The 20,973-nt window shown below is 49.2% G+C and overlaps 1 protein-coding gene across 1 annotated transcript in view; it reads right to left on the bottom strand.

Moving 5' to 3' along the window:
- ENTPD4 (ectonucleoside triphosphate diphosphohydrolase 4) overlaps positions 1-14,001 on the bottom strand; it is a 28,605-nt gene extending 14,604 nt beyond the window's left edge. The window contains exons 1-7 of the mRNA XM_054000653.1: positions 13,940-14,001; positions 11,636-11,742; positions 10,722-10,901; positions 9,298-9,503; positions 4,826-4,976; positions 4,633-4,736; positions 2,413-2,472 (exon numbers count right to left, since the gene is read on the bottom strand). Coding sequence (XP_053856628.1) covers positions 2,413-2,472; positions 4,633-4,736; positions 4,826-4,976; positions 9,298-9,503; positions 10,722-10,901; positions 11,636-11,643 — 709 coding nt within the window. The 5' untranslated portion in view covers positions 11,644-11,742; positions 13,940-14,001. The remainder of the gene's footprint in view (positions 1-2,412; positions 2,473-4,632; positions 4,737-4,825; positions 4,977-9,297; positions 9,504-10,721; positions 10,902-11,635; positions 11,743-13,939) is intronic.
- Positions 14,002-20,973: the final 6,972 nt, after the last annotated feature.

The raw sequence follows: 20,973 nt of genomic DNA on the forward strand, positions 1-20,973 counted from the left end.
ATCCATGGGAAACAGGGAAAATTCCGTGAAAAACTGAGAAAAATCCATGGGAAACAGGGAAAAATCCACGGGAAATAGGGAAAAATCAATAGGAAATAGGGAAAAATGTATGGGAAATAGGGAAAGGTCAATGGGAAATAGGGAAAAATCCATGGGAAATAGGGAAAAATCCCTGCGCTCACTGCCCGGGACCTGCACCTCCACCACCGCTTCGTCCTCTGGGAAACAGGGAAAATTCCATGAAAAAATGGGAGAAATCAACGGGAAACAGGGAAAAATCCATGGGAAACAGGGAAAAATCCATGGGAAATAGGGAAAAATCAATGGGAAATAGGGAAAAATCAATAGGAAACAGGGAAAAATCAATGGGAAATAGGGAAAAATCCATGGGAAATAGGGAAAAATCCATGGGAAAAAGGGAAAGGTCAATGGGAAATAGGGAAAAATCCCTGTGCTCGCTGCCCGGGACCTGCACCTCCACCACCGCCTCGTCCTCTGGGAAACAGGGAAAATTCCGTGAAAAAATGGGAGAAATCCATGGGAAACAGGGAAAAATATATGGGAAAAAGGGAAAAATCCATGGGAAACTGGGAAAAATCCACGGGAAATAGGGAAAAATCCATGGGAAATAGGGAAAAATCAATAGGAAATAGGGAAAAATCCATGGGAAATAGGGAAAGGTCAATGGGAAATAGAGAAAAATCCCTGTGCTTGCTGCCCGGGACCTGCACCTCCACCACTGCCTCGTCCTCTGGGAAACAGGGAAAATTCCATGAAAAAATGGGAAAAATCCATGGGAAATAGGGAAAGGTCAATGGGAAATAGGGAAAAATCAATAGGAAACAGGGAAAAATCAATGGGAAATAGGGAAAGGTCAATGGGAAATAGAGAAAAATCCCTGTGCTCGCTGCCCGGGACCTGCACCTCCACCACCGCCTCGTCCTCTGGGAAACAGGGAAAATTCCATGAAAAACTGGGAGAAATCCATGGGAAATAGGGAAAAATCCATGGGAAATAGGGAAAAATCAATGGGAAATAGGGAAAAATCTATAGGAAACAGGGAAAAATCCATGGGAAACAGGGAAAAATCCATGGGAAATAGGGAAAGGTCAATGGGAAACTGGGAAAAATCCATGGGAAATAGGGAAAGGTCAATGGGAAATAGGGAAAAATCAATAGGAAATAGGGAAAAATCCATGGGAAATAGGGAAAAATCCATGGGAAACAGGGAAAAATCAATGGGAAATAGGGAAAGGTCAATGGGAAATAGAGAAAAATCCCTGTGCTCGCTGCCCGGGACCTGCACCTCCACCACCACCTCGTCCTCTGGGAAACAGGGAAAATTCCGTGAAAAACTGGGAGAAATCCATGGGAAACAGGGAAAAATCCATGGGAAAAAGGGAAAAATCCATGGGAAACTGGGAAAAATCCATGGGAAATAGGGAAAAATCCATGGGAAATAGGGAAAAATCCCTGTGCTCGCTGCCCAGGACCTGCACCTCCACCACCGCCTCGTCCTCTGGGAAAAATCCATGGGAAACAGGGAAAAATCCATGGGAAATAGGGAAAATCAATGGGAAATAGGGAAAAATCAATAGGAAATAGGGAAAAATCCATGGGAAATAGGGAAAATCAATGGGAAGTACAGAAAAATCAGTAGGAAACCAGGAAAAAATCTCTGGGATACAGGGAAAAATCCCAGGGATCCAGCCAGGGAGGGCCCAGAGGAGCTGCTGTTTGTGGGAGTGGAGCCAACCCAACGCAGCAGCAGCTGCCAACATCTGGCTGGAATTGCATCCCAACATCTGGAAAGGCAACTCCCATGGCTGGAATTGCATCCAAACATCTGGCTGGAATTGCATCCCAACATCTGGAAAGGCAACTCCCATGGCTGGAATTGCATCCAAACATCTGGCTGGAATTGCATCCCAACATCTGGAAAGGCAACTCCCATGGCTGGAATTGCATCCAAACATCTGGCTGGAATTGCATCCCAACATCTGGAAAGGCAACTCCCATGGCTGGAATTGCATCCAAACATCTGGCTGGAATTGCATCCCAACATCTGGAAAGGCAACTCCCATGGCTGGAATTGCATCCAAACATCTGGCTGGAATTGCATCCCAACATCTGGAAAGGCAACTCCCATGGCTGGAATGGCTTCCCAACATCTGGAAATGCACCCCAACATCTGGAAATGTAACTCCCATGGCTGGAACTGCACCCCAACATCTGGCTGGAATTGCTTCCCAACATCTGGAAATGCAACTCTCATGCCTGGGATGGCGTCCAAACATCTGGATATGCAATTCCCATGGCTGGGATGGCTTCCCAACATCTGGCTGGAATTGCATCCCAACATCTGGCTGGGAAATCATCACCTGGAGCCCCAGCTCCCCTTCAGATCCTCACCATCGTCCGTGTGCTCAAATCTTCCAAGGACAAAGTTGATCCCAATCCATGCATAGACCCCTGCAGGTGGGGAAAAAACCACATCTGGAATTTCAGGAGTATCAGGAACAGCTGGATTACGAACTTGAGAGCAGATTGAAACATTTTAATTCCTTTTTTTTTTTCTGTTCTTGCTCCTTTTTCTTTTATAAAATCGTAGAAGTCAAACATTCCTGGGAAATCATTAATTCCTGAGAATCATTCCTGGGAAATCATTAATTCCATCAGGAATTCCTGATGGTTTTCTCCTCTCCCAGGTCAATACCACGATAAAATCCCAGATGAAAGAATTAAAGACACTTTGATGTGTAAAATCCAGGAAAGAATGGAAGGAAATGAAATTTTAAAGGGATTTTAAGGCTCTGGTGATCACACCAAAATATCTCTGCTTTTGAAATCATCTCATCCTGCAAAGTTCCTTCCATCAGGAATGTTGTGATTTATCCTTCCCCCTCCCTCTAGAGGAAATGGATTCTATTCCAGTAAATTTTCAGGGATAATCAGCAAAGATTTGGCCAATCAGGATTTGAAAAAAGCAACAAAAATACCCCAAACCTTCCCTTGGAAATCCCAAATATTTTCCAGCAACAAAAATTCCCCAAAAATCCCTTGGAAATCCTAAAAATTTTCCAGATTCAATTCCATTAAAGGAATTCCTAAATATTTTCCAGATCCAATTCCAGTAAATTTTCAGGGATAATCAGCAAAGATTTGGCCCATCAGGATTTGAAAAAACAACAGAACCACCCCAAACCTTCCCTTGGAAATCCCAATTATTTTCCAGATCCAATTCCATTAATGAAAATCCCAAATATTTCCCAGATCCAATCCCATTAAATTTTCAGGGGTAATCAGCAAAGATTTGGTCAATGAAGATTTGAAAAAAGCAACAAAAACGTCCCAAGAATTCTCTTGGAAATCCCAAATATTTTCCAGATCCAACTCCATTAGAGGAAATTCTAAATATTTCCCAGATACAATTGCATTAATGGAAATACTGAATATTTTCCAGATCCAATCCCATTAAATTTTCAGGGATAATCAGCAAAGATTTGGTCAATGAAGATTTGAAAAAGCAACAAAAACATCCCAAGTATTCTCCAAAAATCCCAAATATTTTCCAGATCCAATCCCATTAGAGGAAATTCTAAATATTTTCCAGATCCAATTCCATTAAAGGAAATCCTGAATATTTTCCAGATCCAATCCCATTAAATTTTCAGGGATAATCAGCAAAGATTTGGCCCATCAGGATTTGAAAAAACAACAGAACCACCCCAAATCTTCCCTTGGAAATCCCAAATATTTTCCAGATGCAATTCCATTAAAGGAAATCCTAAATATTTCCCAGATCCAATCCCATTAAATTTTCAGGGGTAATGAGCAAAGATTTGGTCAATGAAGATTTGAAAAAAGCAACAAAAGCGTCCCAAGAATTCTCTTGGAAATCCCAAATATTTTCCCGATCCAATTCCATTATAGGAAATTCTAAATATTTTCCAGATCCAATCCCATTAGAGGAAATCCTGAATATTTTCCAGATCCAATCCCATTAAATTTTCAGGGATAATCAGCAAAGATTTGGCCAATGAAGATTTGAAAAAGCAACAAAAACACCCCAAGTATTCTCTTGAGAAATCCCAAATATTTTCCAGATCCAACTCCATTAGAGGAAATTCTAAATATTTTCCAGATCCAATCCCATTAGAGGAAATTCTAAATATTTTCCAGATCCAATTCCATTAGAGGAAATTCTAAATATTTTCCAGATCCAATTTCATTAAAGGAAATCCCAAATATTTTCCAGATCCAATCCCATTAAATTTTCAGGGGTAATCAGCAAAGATTTGGCCCATCAGGATTTGAAAAAACAACAGAACCACCCCAAATCTTCCCTTGGAAATCCTGAATATTTCCCAGATCCAATCCCATTAAATTTTCAGGGATAATCAGCAAAGATTTGGCCCATCAGGAGTTCCCACCATCCCCACACTCCAAAGGAACAAAGAAGATTCCTCTGCTGAGCAATAAAGGCTCTCAAGCAAATCAAGATTTGAAAAAACCAATTAAATCCACCCCAAATAATCCCTTGGAAATCCCAAATATTACCTTCCTGCATAATCCCTTGGAAATCCCAAATATTACCTTCCTGCATAATCCCTTGGAAATCCCAAATATTACCTTCCTGCTTGCCAGAAATCACCTCAGCGTGGGAGTCAGAGAAGAGGAAATCAAAGTGCACGGGGATGTCCGTGAGCAGATCCTCCAGGATGGCTTTCTGCTGGCTGCAAAATTCCACAAGAAAAGGCTGAAAAAAGAGCTGGGATTCAGCTGGAATTCCCAAAAAAAAAAATAAAATCAAGCAGGGCATCACCTCTCGGGCAGGATCCTCATGCCTGCAGTGCACAGGATGTAGAGAGGAGTCTCCTTGTGCTTGGAGCGGGGCACGTGCTCGGCAGCGAAGCTCAGCAGGGGTGAGATGTAATCACTGACCTTGTCAGGAGAGCTGGCAAACTCCGAAATCCCTGGGAAAACAGAAAAGTGGGAGAGGAGCAGCTCCAGCTGCAGCGTTCCCTGGAAAATGCTGAGCAGAGGAATGAAGGGAAGTGGGAAATCAGCTGTAAAAATGATGGAATTCTGGTTTTTGATGGTGCTTTTCTCTCCTAAGGTGATCCCTGCATTCCAAAGGGGCTGGATAAAGGATATTCCCAGGTTTCTTTGGGGTTGGTTTGCAGGGAATTTTTAAGTCTGGAATGGGGCAGGAGGGAGAGGATTTTCCATGGGACAGCAACAGGAAAAGGTGGTGATGAAAATCAAACCACATAATGGAAAACATGGAATTTCTCCATGATTTCTTCTCCCAACTTTGCTTCCTGCATTCCAAAGGGGTTGGATAAAGGATATTCCCAGGTTTCTTTGGGGTTGGTTTGCAGGGAATTTTTAAGTCTGGAACAGGGCAGGACGGAGAGGATTTTCCACTGGACAGCAGCAGGAAAAGGTGGTGATGAAAATCAAACCAGGTACTGCCAAAAATATGGGATTTGTCCAAGATTTCCTCTCCTAACTTCACTTTGTGCACTCCAGAGTGTCTGGATAAAGGATATTTCAACCTTGAGAGCGCGGAACAGCTCCAGGTTTCTTTGGGGTTGGTTTGCAGGGAATTTTTAAGTCTGGAATGGGGCAGGAGGGAGAGGATTTTCCAGGGGAGAGCAACAGGAAAAGGTGGTGATGAAAATCAAACCACATACTGGAAAACATGGAATTTCTCAGTGATTTCCTCTCCCAACTTCCTGCACTCCAAAGTGGCTGGATAAAGGATTTTTTCCAGGTTTCTTTGGGGTTGGTCTGCAGGAATTTTTAAGTCTGGAATGGGGCAGGAGGGAGAGGATTTTCCACTGGACAGCAGCAGGAAAAGGTGGTGATGAAAATCAAACCAGGTACTGCCAAAAATATGGGATTTGTCCAAGATTTCCTCTCCTAACTTCGCTTCGTGCACTCCAGAGTGTCTGGATAAAGGATATTTCAACCTTGAGAGCGTGGAACAGCTCCAGGTTTCTTTGGGATTGGTTTGCAAGGAATTTTTAAGTCTGGAATGGGGCAGGAGGGAGAGGATTTTCCAGGGGAGAGCAGCAGGAAAAGGTGGTGATGAAAATCAAACCACATAATGGAAAACATGGAATTTCTCCATGATTTCCTCTCCCAACTTTGCTTCCTGCACTCCAAAGGGGCTGGATAAAGGATATTCCCAGGTTTCTTTGGGGTTGGTTTGCAGGGAATTTTTAAGTCTGGAATGGGGCAGGACGGAGAGGATTTTCCATGGGACAGCAACAGGAAAAGGTGGTGATGAAAATCAAACCAGGTACTGCCAAAAATATGGGATTTGTCCAAGATTTCCTCTCCTAACTTCACTTTGTGCACTCCAGAGTGTCTGGATAAAGGATATTTCAACCTTGAGAGCGCGGAACAGCTCCAGGTTTCTTTGGGGTTGGTTTGCAGGGAATTTTTAAGTCTGGAATGGGGCAGGAGGGAGAGGATTTTCCACTGGACAGCAGCAGGAAAAAGTGGTGATGAAAATCAAACCACATACTGGAAAACATGGAATTTCTCAGTGATTTCCTCTCCCAACTTCCTGCACTCCAAAGTGGCTGGATAAAGGATTTTTTCCAGGTGGAAGAATTCCAGGTGTTTTGGGATAGTTTTGCAGGGAGTTTAAGTCCGGAATGGGGCAGGAGGGAGAGGATTGTCCATGGATAAGGCAGGGGCTGGTGCTGTTATCATTTAACTTCATTCTCTGTATTTAATGAAGAAATAATTGTGTTCCTGTGAAGTCATTTCAGCCAACTATTATCAATAATTCTCTATAAATTATATAAAAATTATCACATCAACACAAGTTTTATCTAAGGTTGAAAGGATGCTCAGGTGTCACCTTCATCCTTTTTTTCCTTCTTTTCCTTATTTTTTCCTTATTCTCCTATATTTCCTTATATACCTTATTTTAAACTCCCTGCAAACCAATCCCAAAGAAACCTGGAGTTCTTCCACCTGGAAATATTCTTTAGAGGGCAGAAAGCAAAGTTAGGAGAGAAAAGCATGGAGAAATTCCACGTTTTCCCAGTACCTGGTTTGATTTTCATCACCACTTTTTCCTGATGCTGTCCCATGGAAAATCCTCTCCCTCCTGCCCCATTCCAGATTTAGAAATTCCTTGCAAACCAATCCCAAAGAAACCTGGAGCTGTTCCATGCTGGAAATATCTCTTAGAGGGCAGGAAGCAAAGTTAGGAGAGGAAATCTTGGACAAATCCCATGTTTTTGCCAGTACCTGGTTTGATTTTCATCACCACCTTTTCCTGCTGCTGTCCAGTGGAAAATCCTCTCCCTCCTGCCCCTTTCCAGACTAAAACTCCTGCAAACCAACTCTAAAGAAACCTGGAGCTCTTCCACACTCTCAAGGTTGAAATATCCCTTATCCAGATACTCTGCAGTGCAGGAATCACAGTTAGGAGAGGAAAGCCTGCAGAAATTCCATGTTTTCCCAGTACCTGGTTTGATTTTCATCACAACGATCTACCACTGATTTCCAGTGGAAAATCCTCTCCCTCCTACCCCATTCCAGACTTAAACTCCTGCAAACCAATCCCAAAGAAACCTGGAGCTCTTCCATGCTCTCAAGGTTGAAATGTCCTTTATCCAGATACTCTGGAGTGCAGGAAGCAAAGTTAGGAGCCTGCAGAAATTCCATGTTTTTCCCAGTAACTGTTTTGACTTTCATCACCACCTTTTCGTGTTGCTGTCCCATGGAAAATCCTCTCCCTCCTGCCCCATTCCAGACTTAAAAATTCCTGCAAACCAACTCCAAAGAAACCTGGAGCTCTTCCACACTCTCAAGGTTGAAATATCCCTCATCCAGATACTCTGGAGTGCAGGAAGCACAGTTAGGAGAGGAAAGCTGTGAGAATTCCCATGGTTTTGGCAGTACCTGGTTTGATTTTCATCACAACGAGTTACCACTGATTTCCAGTGGAAAATCCTCTCCCTCCTGCCCCATTCCAGACTTAAATTCCTGCAAACCAATCCCAAAGAAACCTGGAGCTGTCCCACCTGGAAATATCCTTTATCCAGACACTTTGCAGTGCAGGAAGCAGAGTTAGGAGAGGAAAGCCTGGAGCAATTCCAGGTTTTTCCCAGTACCTGGTTTGATTTTCATCACAACCAGTTACCACTGATTTCCAGTGGAAAATCCTCTCCCTCCTGCCCCATTCCAGACTTAAACTCCTGCAAACCAATCCCAAAGAGACCTGGAGCTCTTCCATTCTCTCAAGGTTGAAATATCCTTTATCCAGACACTCTGGAGTGCAGGAATCACAGTTAGGAGAGGAAAGCTGTGAGAATTCCCATGGTTTTGGCAGTACCTGGTTTGATTTTCATCACCACAGGTTTCCTGGAGCTGTCCCTCATCTGCTGGATGTCCAGCAGGTCGTGGGGACAGCACCTGCCTTATCCATGGACAAACCTCTCCCTCCTGCCCCACTCCAGACTTAAACTCCTGCAAACCAATCGCAAAGAGACCTGGAGCTGTCCCACCTGGAAATATCCTTTGGAGGGCAGGAAGCAAAGTTAGGAGAGGAAATCATGGAGCAATTCCAGGTTTTTGCCAGTACCTGGTTTGATTTTCATCACAATGAGTTACCACTGATTTCCAGTGGAAAATCCTCTCCCTCCTGCCCCATTCCAGACTTAAATTCCTGCAAACCAAATCCAAAGAAAACTTCCACACTCTCAAGGCTGAAATATCCTTTATCCAGATACTCCGGAGTGCAGGAAGCGAAGTTAGGAGAGGAAAGCTGTGAGAAATTCCATGTTTTTGGCAGTACCTGGTTTGATTTTCATCACCACAGTTTTCCTGGAGCTGTCCCTCATCTGCTGGATGTCCAGCAGGTCGTGGGGACAGCACCTGCCTTATCCATGGACAAACCTCTCCCTCCTGCCCCACTCCAGACTTAAACTCCTGCAAACCAATCCCAAAGAAACCTGGAGCTGTCCCACCTGGAAATATCCTTTGGAGGGCAGGAAGCAAAGTTAGGAGAGGAAATCATGGAGAAATTCCAGGTTTTCCCCAGTACTTGGTTTGATTTTCATCACAACCAGTTACCACTGCTTTCCAATGGACAAACCTCTCCCTCCTGCCCCATTCCAGACTTAAACTCCTGCAAACCAATCCCAAAGAGACCTGGAGCTCTTCCATTCTCTCAAGGTTGAAATACCCTTTATCCAGACACTCTGGAGTACAGGAATCACAGTTAGGAGAGGAAATCTGTGAGAATTCCCATGTTTTTGGCAGTACCTGGTTTGATTTTCATCACCACAGGCTTCCTGGAGCTGTCCCTCATCTGCTGGATGTCCAGCAGGTCCTTGGGGTTGCCGTTGTGCCGGGGCCAGCAGTACACGAACACCCTGGAGCCGCTGCTGCCGCAGTCCACCACGATCCCGTAGTTCAGGTTCGGGTTCCTGGTGTCCGTGGCCTCTGTGTCTGTCACCCTGGCCAGGTATCTGGGGAAAAAAATGGGAATTGCTGCAGGGAATTCGGCTCCCTACGGGTGTTACTGGTCAAAATCCCATTCAAAATTGGGTGGTTTTCAGGGAATTTTGGGATGAGTTGGGTGGGATTTTAAATCCCATCCAGTGCCGCTCTCAGGGACCCCTCCCAGTGTCCAAGGTTGCTCCAAGCTGGCCTTGGGCACTGCCAGGGATCCAGGGGCAGCCCCAGCTCCTCTGGGAATTCCATCCCAGCATCCCACCTAGCCCTGCCCTCTGGCAGAAGGAAGCCCTTCCTGCCCCTATTTCACAGGAAATTCCGAGGGAAGGGCCAATCTCAAGGATCGAATTCCCACAGCAAATGGTAAAAGCAATTCCCAAAAATTTTTTATTATGGAGAATTTTCACCCCTACAGCTCCTACAGAGACATAAAATATAAACACCTGAAAAGCTCCCTAAAAACAGCAGGAAATGTTTTCTTTTAGTAAAGATTGATGGGAAAAGCTACTTCCTGTACCACCAACAACCTGAGCGTGTTTCCCCTTTCCCCCAAGCTCTAATTCCCTCTTTTCCATGGAATTCTTTTCCCTTTTTCCCCTCAGAGCTCTATTTCCGCCTTTTCCATGGAATTCTTTTCCCTTTCCCCCCCAGAGCTCCATTTCTCTCTTTTTCATGGAAATCTTTTCCTCCTTCCCCCAGAGTTCCATTTCCTCCAGAGTTCCATTTTCCCCTTTCCTCCCAGAGTTCCATTTCCGTGTTTCCCATGGAATTCCCTCCCTCTCACCTGTGGAATCTCCCATCCCAGGCTCAGTGCTTCCCATGGATCAGGAGCAGAGCAGCATTTCCCCTTTCCCCCAGCCTCCATTCCCTGTTTCCCATGGGAATCTTTCCTCCTTTTCCCCAGCCTCCATTCCCTGTTTCCCATGGAATTCTTTCCTCCATTCCCTGTTTCCCATGGAATTCCTTCTCCTCTCACCTGTGGAACCTCCCGCTGTCCCGGTGCTTGAGGAGCAGCAGCAGTGAGCAGAGCATTCCCCATTCCCTGTTTCCCATGGAATTCTTTCCTCCATTCCCTGTTTCCCATGGAATTCTTTCCTCCATTCCCTGTTTCCCATGGAATTCCGTGCTCTCTCACCTGTGGAACCTCCCGCTGTCCCGGTGCTTGCGGAGCAGCAGCAGTGAGCAGAGCATTCCCCATTCCCTGTTTCCCATGGAATTCCGTGCTCTCTCACCTGTGGAACCTCCCGCTGTCCCGGTGCTTGCGGAGCAGCAGCAGTGAGCAGAGCAGCAGCGCCGCCGCCGCCGCCCCCAGCAGCAGCAGCTGCCGCAGGGACGCGTTCAGGACCCGGGGACACCCCACGGGAGAGAGGCTGAAGTGCCACGAGGCCGGGAGCAGGCAGGAGATGCTGAGCCTGGAATCCCAAGGGAGAAACCCAGCGGATTGAGTGATGGATTTGGTGCTAAACGCAGGAAAAATTCCTCCCTGGAGGGTGGGGAGGGGATGGGATGGAATTCCCCACTCCTGCCCCATCCCTGGGAGGGGCCTGGGCTGAGGAGGATGGAAGGATCCCATGGGATTTGCTGGGTTTGGGGCTGGAGCTCCTTTCTATCTCCTGGCTTTCCTTCACAGTCTCAGGAAAATTAGAGCCAGGAAGGAGGGAAAAGCCTGGCTTGGGATTCAGGGAATGGAAATCTGGGGATGATCCTGGAGAAATCTGGGGAGACCTCAGGGCAGTTCCCCAGGGCCTGAAGGGGCTCCAGGAGAGCTGGAGAGGGGCTGGGGACAAGGCATGGAGGGACAGGACACAGGGAATGGCTTCCACTGGGAAATGGGAGATTTGGGTGGGATATTGGGAAGGAATGAGGGTGGGGAGGGGCTGGGTTGGAATTCCCAGAGGAGCTGGGGCTGCCCCTGGATCCCTGGCAGTGCCCAGGGCCAGGCTGGAGCCCCCTGGCACAGTGGGAGGTGTCCCTGCCATGGCAGGGGTGCGATGATCCTTAAGGCCCCTTCCAAGCCATTCCAGGATTCTGCTCTGGATTGAGAGGACTCGGGACACCATTCCCATGCTGGAATTCCTGATTGGGTTCCCCATCCTTCCCACCAAAGCCTTTCCCGTTTGTCCCACAGTTCCTCTGGGATCCTCACCTGCCCATTTTGGGATCGGGGCAGCAGCAGGAGCTGTGCAGCCTCAGCCGGTGACCTCGGAGGGCCCAGGGACATCCGAGCTCCCCTGAGCCATCCCTGCTCTGCTCCTGAGGGAAAACCGAAGGAGCTGAATCCCTGCAGAGCACGGGGAGATCCCCGAGGAACAGCCTGGGATGAGACCCTTCCCTTCCCTTCCCTTCCCTTCCCTTCCCTTCCCTTCCCTTCCCTTCCCTTCCCTTCCCTTCCCTTCCCTTCCCTTCCCTTCCCTTCCCTTCCCTTCCCTTCCCTTCCCTTCCCTTCCCTTCCCTTCCCTTCCCTTCCCTTCCCTTCCCTCAGCACCGCTGGGGCTTTCCCGGGTGAGGAGTGCAGGAATCCAAAGGAAAACGGGAATTCAGAGGGGATGGAAGCACTGAATCACCTCGGGCACGGTGGGGAGGGGCTGGGATGGAATTCCCAGTGAGCTGGGGCTGCCCCGGATCCCTGGCAGTGCCCGAGGCCAGGCTGGAGCAGCCCGGGACACGGGGAGGTGCTGGGGGTGGAATTTCAGGGATTTCAGGTCCTTCCCACCCAAAGCACCCCGGGATTCTGGGAGCCCTGCCCGGATCAAACACCAGCAAAATTCCAACAGAAACAAGGAAACGCTGGAATTGCGCCTCAGGACGCAGCCGGGGCCGCCCCTCCTTCCGCCCCGGCCTGAGGGAAGAGCCCGCCCCGGCTGCCAGCAGCGCGCACCGGGATGGGCGGGGGAACAGCGGGATAGGCGGGGGAACAACACCGGGATGGACGGGGAAACAACACCGGGATGGGCGGGGGAACAACACCGGGATGGACGGGGAAACAACACCGGGATGGACGGGGGAACAACACCGGGATGGACGGGGAAACAACACCGGGATGGACGGGGGAACAACACCGGGATGGACGGGGGAACAACACCGGGATGGACGGGGAAACAACACCGGGATGGACGGGGGAACAACACCGGGATGGACGGGGAAACAACACCGGGATGGACGGGGGAACAACACCGGGATGGGCGGGAAACACCGGGATGGACGGGGGAACAACACCGGGATGGACGGGGGAACAACACCGGGATGGACGGGGGAACAGCGGGATGGACGGGGGAACAACACCGGGATGGACGGGGGAACAGCGGGATGGACGGGGGAACAACACCGGGATGGACGGGGGAACAACACCGGGATGGACGGGGGAACAGCGGGATGGACGGGGGAACAACACCGGGATGGACGGGGGAACAACACCGGGATGGGCGGGGGAACAACACCGGGATGGGGGAACAGCGGGATGGGGGAACAACACCGGGATGGACGGGAAACACCGGGATAGACAGGGGAACAGCGGGACGGAGGAACACCGGGATGGACGGGGAAACAGCACCCGGATGGGCGGGGGAACAGCGGGATGGGGGAATGGGATGGGAGATCGGGATGAGAGAACAGCGGGATGACGGAAAGGGATGGAGGAGCGGGATGGAGGGAACAGGATGAGAGAACGGGATGAAGGAACGGGATGGAGGAACGGGATGAAGGAACGGGATGGAGGGAATGGGATGAAGGAACGGGATGGAGGGACTGGGATGGAGGGACTGGGATGGAGGAACGGGATGGAGGAACGGGATGGAGGGAATGGGATGGAGGAACGGGATGGAGGAACGGGATGAAGGAACGGGATGAGGGAAAGGGATGAAGGAACGGGATGGAGGGAATGGGATGGAGGAACGGGATGGAGCAGGGACGGGGAAGGGACGCGGAGCGGAACGAGCCGGTCCAGGCCCCCCGCCCGTCCCCACCGCCACCATCCCGCAGGGCCCGGCTCGGCTCCCCCCAAACCCCGCGGCCCCCCGGCGATGCCATTCCCGGTCCCATTCCCGATCCTGGTCCCATTCCCGGTCCTGGTCCCATTCCCGGTCCCATTCCTGGCCCCATTCCCATTCCCGGTCCCGATCCCATTCCCGGCCCCATTCCCGTTCCCATTCCCGTTCCCATTCCCGATCCCATTCCCGTTCCCGTTCCCATTCCCGATCCCGATCCCATTCCCGTTCCCATTCCCGGCCCCATTCCCGATCCCGTTCCCATTCCCGGTCCCGATCCCATTCCCGTTCCCATTCCCATTCCCGATCCCATTCCCGGTCCCGGCCCCATTCCCATTCCCGGTCCCGTTCCCATTCCCGGCCCCATTCCCATTCCCGATCCCATTCCCGGTCCCATTCCCATTCCCGTTCCCATTCCCGTTCCCATTCCCGGTGTTTCCCCCCCACTCTCTGCCCCCCAACTTCACCTCCCGGGCCGCCCCATGGCAACCGACCCCACGCCACTTCCGGGTGCGCCGCCGGACGTGACGCAGAGCGCGCTGACGTCACGGCGGGCCCGAGAAGGGATTCCCCGGGGGCGTGGTCCTGGGGGCGTGGTCACGGCGGAGGGGGCGTGGCCAGGAGGAGCCGGGCGCTAAAACCAGCCAAAAATCGCTATAAAAACACCGGGTTTTTTCCTATAGAAATAGGAATTTACGGCTATAAAAATGCCAAAATTGAGAAATATAACAAATTTATAGCTATTACTGTGTCAATATTTTGAAATATATAAAATTTATAGCTAAAAACGTGACTATATTTTGAAATATATTGAATTTATAGCTATAAATATGACAGTATTTTGAAATATATAAAATTTATACTTATAAATGTGTCAATATCTTGAAATATATTGAATTTATAGCTATAAATGTGCCGGTATTTTGAAATAAATGTATAGCTATAAATGTGTCAATATTTTGAAATAAACTTATACATGTGTCAATATTTTCAACTCTGTTCAATTCATAGCTATGAATGTGTCAATATTTCGACACATTTAAAATTTATAGCTATAAATGTGTCAATATTTCGGAATAAATTCAATTTACAGCCATCTCTCTGCCGATATTTTGAATTATATGATTATAAATATCCAGGGCTTGTGGCAGCTCTGATAAATATCTCAATATTTACGATATAAAGAATAAATATATTAATTTTATTTTAAGAAAACAAGGAAGGGGAGGAAATTCCGTGGGAAAAGGGGAATTTTCCTGTGTTTTGCCACTGAGCGGCAGCACCGCTCCTGGATCCCTGTGGAGAAATGGGAAAGTTTCTCCCGGGCAGGATGAGGTGGAAATAACGGGAATAAAGTCCGGGATTTGCAGGGTGGGATCCATCCCCGGAGGGGATTCGGGCTGGGAAATTATCCCAGGGGAGGGGAGGGAATGAGGGAAGGGAAAAAGGAATAAGGGAAGAGGGAAAGAATAAGGAAAGAGGAAGGAGAAAGGGAAAAGGAAAAAGGGAAAAGGGAAAAGGGAAAGGAAAAAGGAAAAAGGGAAAGGGAAAGGGAAAGGGAAAGGGAAAGGGAAAGGGAAAGGGAAAGGGAAAGGGAAAGGGAAAGGGAAAGGGAAAGGAAAAAGGAAAAAGGAAAGGAAAAAGGGAAAGGAAAAGGGAAAGGAAAAATGAAAGGAAAAAGGAAAAAGGAAAGGAAAAAGGGAAAGGAAAAGGGAAAGGAAAAAGGAAAGGAAAAAGGAAAGGAAAAAGGAAAAAGGAAAGGAAAAAGGAAAGGAAAAAGGAAAAAGGAAAGGAAAAACGAAAGGAAAAAGGGAAAGGAAAAGGGAAAGGAAAAAGGAAAAAGGAAAGGAAAAATGGAAGGGGAAAGGAAAGTTGAAAAGAGAAGGGAAAGGGGAACAGAATAAGGAATAAGGAAAGGAAAAAGGAAAGGAATAAGGAAAAGGGAAAGGAATAAGGAAAAGAAAATAGAGGGGAAAGGAAAAGGAGAAGGATAAAGGGAAGGGGAAAGGAATAAGGAAAGGCAAAAATAAAAGTAACAAGGGAAGGGGAAAGGAAAAAGAGAAGGAAAAAGGAAAGGAATAAGGAAGGAAAGGGGAAAGGAATAAGGAAAGGGGAAAGGAAAAAGAGAAGGAAAAAGGAAAGGGAACAGAATAAGGAAAGGAAAAGGAAAGGAATAAGGAAAGAAAGGGGAAAGGAATAAGGAAAAGAAAAGGGAAGGGGAAAGGAAAAAGGAAAGGGGAAAAGAGAAGGGAACGGGGAATGGAATAAGGAAAGGAAAAAGAAAAGGAGTAAGGAAAGGAAAAGGAAAAAGGGAAAGGGAAAGAAAGGGAAGGAATAAGGCAGAGGTTTGTCTGTCCCCAGCGAGCGCTGCCCAGGCGCGGCTGAGGGTCAGAAATACCGGGATGGGGTCAGAAATACCGGGATGGGGGTCAGAAATAACGGGATGGGGATGAGAAATACCGGGATGGGGTCAGAAATACCGGGATGGGGTCAGAAATACCGGGATGGGGGTGAGAAATACCGGGATGGGGTCAGAAATAACGGGATAGGGGTCAGAAATACCGGGATAGGGGTCAGAAATACCGGGCTGGGGTCAGAAATACCGGGATGGGGTCAGAAATACCGGGATAGGGGTCAGAAATACAGGGATGGAGGTCAGAAATACCGGGATAGGGGTCAGAAATACCGGGATCGGGGTCAGAAATACCGGGATAGGGGTGAGAAATACCGGGATGGGGATGAGAAATACCGGGGTGGGGGGTCAGAAATACCGGGATGAGGTCAGAAATACCGGGCTGGGGATGAGAAATACCGGGATGGAGGTCAGAAATACCGGGATGGGGTCAGAAATACCGGGCTGGGGATCAGAAATACAGGGATGGGGTCAGAAATACCGGGATGGAGGTCAGAAATACCGGGATGGAGGTCAGAAATACCGGGATGGGGTCAGAAATAACGGGATGGGGTCAGAAATACCGGGATGGGGGTGAGAAATACCGGGATGGGGATGAGAAATACCGGGATGGGGTCAGAAATACCGGGATAGGGGTCAGAAATACCGGGATGGGGATGAGAAATACCGGGATAGGGGTCAGAAATACCGGGATGGGATCAGAAATACCGGGATGGGGTCAGAAATACCGGATAGGGGTCAGAAATACCGGGATGGGGTCAGAAATACCGGGATGGGGTCAGAAATACCGGGATGGGGGTCAGAAATACCGGGATAGGGGTCAGAAATACCGGGATGGGGATGAGAAATACCGGGATAGGGGTCAGAAATACCGGGATGGGGATGAGAAATACCGGGATGGGGTCAGAAATACCGGGATAGGGGTCAGAAATACCGGGATGGGATGAGAAATACCGGGATGGGGTCAGAAATACCGGGATGGGGTCAGAAATACCGGGATAGGGGTCAGAAATACCGGGATGGGATGAGAAATACCGGCATAGGGGTCAGAAATAACGGGATGGGGTCAGAAATAACGGGATGGGGTCAGAAATACCGGGATGGGGTCAGAAGTAACGGGATGGGGTCAGAAATACCGGGATAGGGGTCAGAAATACCGGGATGGGATCAGAAATACCGGGATGGGGTCAGAAATACCGGGATGGGGTCAGAAATACCGGGATAGGGGTCAGAAATACCGGGATAGGGGTCAGAAATACCGGGATGGGGTCAGAAATAACGGGATGGGGATGAGAAATACCGGGGTAGGGGTCAGAAATACCGGGATGGGATCAGAAATACCGGGATGGGGTCAGAAATAACGGGATGGGGTCAGAAATACAGGGATGGGGTCAGAAATACCGGATGGGGGTCAGAAATACCGGGATAGGGGTCAGAAATACCGGGATGGGGTCAGAAATACCGGGAAAGGGAGGCGTGCAGAGGAGCTGCTGCAGCCCTGCGGGTGGCACGGCACGGAAGCTGCCCGCGCTCCCAGGGACGGGAGGGAAAAGCCCGATTTGGGATTCAGGGGAAACCTGCGGGATGTTGGGAATGATTCCATTCAGAGGCACTAAACCTTCCCGCCGGCTGGAATCCTGCGGGAATCCCGCCTTGGAGCGCGGCAGGAAGAGTTTTCCAAGCATCCAAATCCCCCTCGGCGCAATTTGGGAGAAGCCGGGGCCAAATCCGTGCTGGGGAACACCGGGATGGAGGAGCAGCGTTTGGGAAGTGGCATTTCCCCAAGGAGGAATCACCCCTGGGACAGGGCCAGGTCACTCCTGTGCCCCTCAAGGTGTGGGGTGGGTGGGGGTCCCTATCTCGGGGCCGGCCGCGCCCTCGGCTATCGGCGGGGCCGGCAGCGCCGATAGGAGCGGCCGGGGCTGGCGCTGCTCGGGGGGGAGCGGCCGGGGCTGCGGAGGAGGAGGGGATGAGGCTGGAAAGGTCTCCCAGAGGGATTTTCCTCCCGGCATTTCTGCGTTCGTTCGTTTAAACGTTCCCGTTTCAAAGCTGGAGGAGTGGCCCTGTCAAAAATAGGTTGGAGAGTGTTGTGAAATAGCTGGTAATTGTTAAGCATGCTCTGTTAGTTTGGTTATTAGAGTGTAAAGGGGTTTGAAGCGGCGGTTGCAGGAAATACGGTACTCAATGTACCGTATTACACCGAAGTAAAGCGAAACGAGCCTGGCCAGAACTGGAACGGGCCAATCGAGCGCCTTAAAGCTTCATGCAAATGAAGGATCCAACCAGAAACCAATCCAAAGGGACAAAAACCAGGATAAAAAGGGGCATCTGACGCCCTGAACCCGTGCCGCTCCACCTGGACCATCGGGGACGTCGCTGCTCAGCAGACCCAGAGCCAGCCCTGCACCTCCTCGAGGGGAACGCTCCTGCTCAGCCCGGGCCCCCTTGCTTTAGGCCTTTCTTTTTATTGTAATAAATGCTGAAATCACTTTTAGTGCCGGGAGTGTGGTCCCGTTTTTAACATCCGAGCTCCCGAAGCTGTGCTGGCTTCGGGGTGAATAAAGGGGATTTTTTTTCTCTGCTTGTGTTCTGCCAGAAGGCTCAGAGTGCATCAGACTCCTCAGTCCAGCCTTTTCTCTTCACTGTTTTTAATCCCATTTTAAACGCGTTTATTTGCCCTGAAGTGGTGAAACCCATCAGAATTAACCAAATGTGACCGAGGCCATGCGAGGGGTCAGGGCAGAGCAGGATCCTGGAATGGTTTGGGTTGGAAGGAGCTTAAAGCCAATCCTGACACCTCCCAGTGTCCCAGGGGGCTCCAGCCTGGCCTTGGGCACTGCCAGGGATCCAGGGGCAGCCCCAGCTCCTCTGGGAATTCCATCCCAGCCCCTCAACCCTCCCAGCCAGGAATTCCTTCCCAATATCCCTCTGGCAGTGGGAAGCCATTCCCTGTGTCCCATCCCTCCATCCTTTGTCCCAAGTCCCTCTCCAGCTCTCCTGGAGCTCCTTTAGGCTCTGGGGAAGTGCCCTGAGACCTTCCCTTCCCTTCCCTTCCCTTCCCTTCCCTTCCCTTCCCTTCCCTTCCCTTCCCTTCCTTCCCTTCCCTTCCCTTCCCTTCCCTTCCCTTCCCTTCCCTTCCCTTCCCTTCCCTTCCCTTCCCTTCCCTTCCCTTCCCTTCCCTTCCCTTCCCTTCCCTTCCCTTCCCTTCCCTTCATCCCAAGCCAGGTTTTTCCCCTCCTTTCTGGCTCTAATTTTGCTGAGTGCTGGAAATAAAGCCAGGACAAACCCAGGAGCTCCAGCCCCGAGGGCTCCTCGCAGCCTCCTCTGCCCGTGCCACCGCTCCTCCCGAAATCACCTCCAGCTGCGCCCTCCCATTGTTCCCCCAGGGCTCCAAACCAGAAAAGCGAGTTGGGGGGAAAAAAAAAACAAAAAAACAAAAAAACCCAACAAAACAACAACTTTGGTGCAGGAAATAATCCCAAAGCAGCTTTAATTACACACGGCGGGCTCTGCCTCTCCCTGCGCCTGCTCGGGGAGGGGAATTAGGTCAGGTTATGTGAGCACTGAAAGGAAATTCCGGGAGTCACACCTTAAACTCAAGGGGGTTGGAGCTGCAGCGCTGCCTTTTCCCATCTTGGGATGGTTTGGGGCTGGAATAATCCCCTGGAGAACCAGCAGGGCTCGGTTCTTTCTGATTTCTTTGCTGCGACGCTGTGGTGACGTTACACAAAATCCCGGCTGTGAAGCCGATCCCTCGGTGACTCAGGCAAAAAGGAGAAAGTTCAGGAATGTGGTTAAAGCTGGGAATGATCCTGCTCTGCCTGCACGGTCAAATTGTTTCCTTCTGATGGGCTCCACCACTTTTTGGGGCAAAAAAACCCCATTAATCCCTGCCCTGAGCTTGTAGCAGAGCGGGAATTTCTGTTTTCCATGATTTTCCAGCACCAATCCCAACAGCAGCAGCCACATTCCGGAGTCCACACCTTTCCCTCAAAGCTGCACAGTCAGAGGGGCTGGAGCTCCCTGCCTGGCTCTGGGAGAGCTCCAGCACTGCCTTTTCCCATTTGGGGATGGTTTGGGGCTGGAATAACCCCCTGGAGAACCAGCAGGGCTCAATTCTCTCAAATTTTCTTTGCTGGTGACTCTCCCTGTGGTGAGAAAGTTCAGGGAATGTGGTTAAAGCTGGGAATGATCCTGCTCTGCCCACACGGTCAAATTGTTTCCTTCTGATGGGCTCCACCACTTTTTTGGGGGGCTAAAAAGTTCATTAATCCCTGCCCTGAGCTTGTAGCAGAGCAGGAATTCCTGTTTTCTGTGATTTTTCAGGATTGATCCCAACAGCAGCACCTCATGGAGGCTTCAAACCAGAGGCTGCTGCTCCCAAAGTGGGTCAGGTCACCCCGAAGACAAAACAGAATTGTTTGTTTGTATTCCTGGCGTTTGCAAAGATGAAGATAAAAAAATAACTGGGACACGTCAGGTTTCCAAGCAGATGAATCTGCCTGTGGCTCTCCATTCCCAGGAGAATCCAGGCTGGAATCCAGGGATCTCCTGAGGCTGGCCCTGCCTTGGAGCTCAGGATGGGGCTGGGAAAGAGGTGCAGACTCAAGAGTTAAATTTGTATTTTGGGGCTGGAAAAGAGGTGCAGACTCAAGAGTTAAATTTGTATTTTGGGGCTCAGAAAGAGGTGCAGACTCAAGAGTTAAATTTGTATTTTGGGACTCAGAAAGAGGTGCAGACTCAAGAGTTAAATTTGTATTTTGGGGCTCAGAAAGAGGTGCAGACTCAAGAGTTAAATTTGTATTTTGGGGCTCAGAAAGAGGTGCAGACTCAAGAGTTAAATTTGTATTTTGGGGCTCAGAAAGAGGTGCAGACTCAAGAGTTAAATTTGTATTTTGGGACTCAGAAAGAGGTGCAGACTCAAGAGTTAAATTTGTATTTTGGGGCTCAGAAAGAGGTGCAGACTCAAGAGTTAAATTTGTATTTTGGGGCTGGGAAAGAGGTGCAGACTCAAGAGTTAAATTTGTATTTTGGGGCTGGGAAAGAGATGCAGACTCGGAGTTAAATTTGTATTTTGGGGCTGGAAAA

The sequence above is a fragment of the Vidua macroura genome, chromosome 28, assembly GCF_024509145.1.
Source record: "Vidua macroura isolate BioBank_ID:100142 chromosome 28, ASM2450914v1, whole genome shotgun sequence".
In the NCBI taxonomy this organism is placed as follows: domain Eukaryota; kingdom Metazoa; phylum Chordata; class Aves; order Passeriformes; family Viduidae; genus Vidua; species Vidua macroura.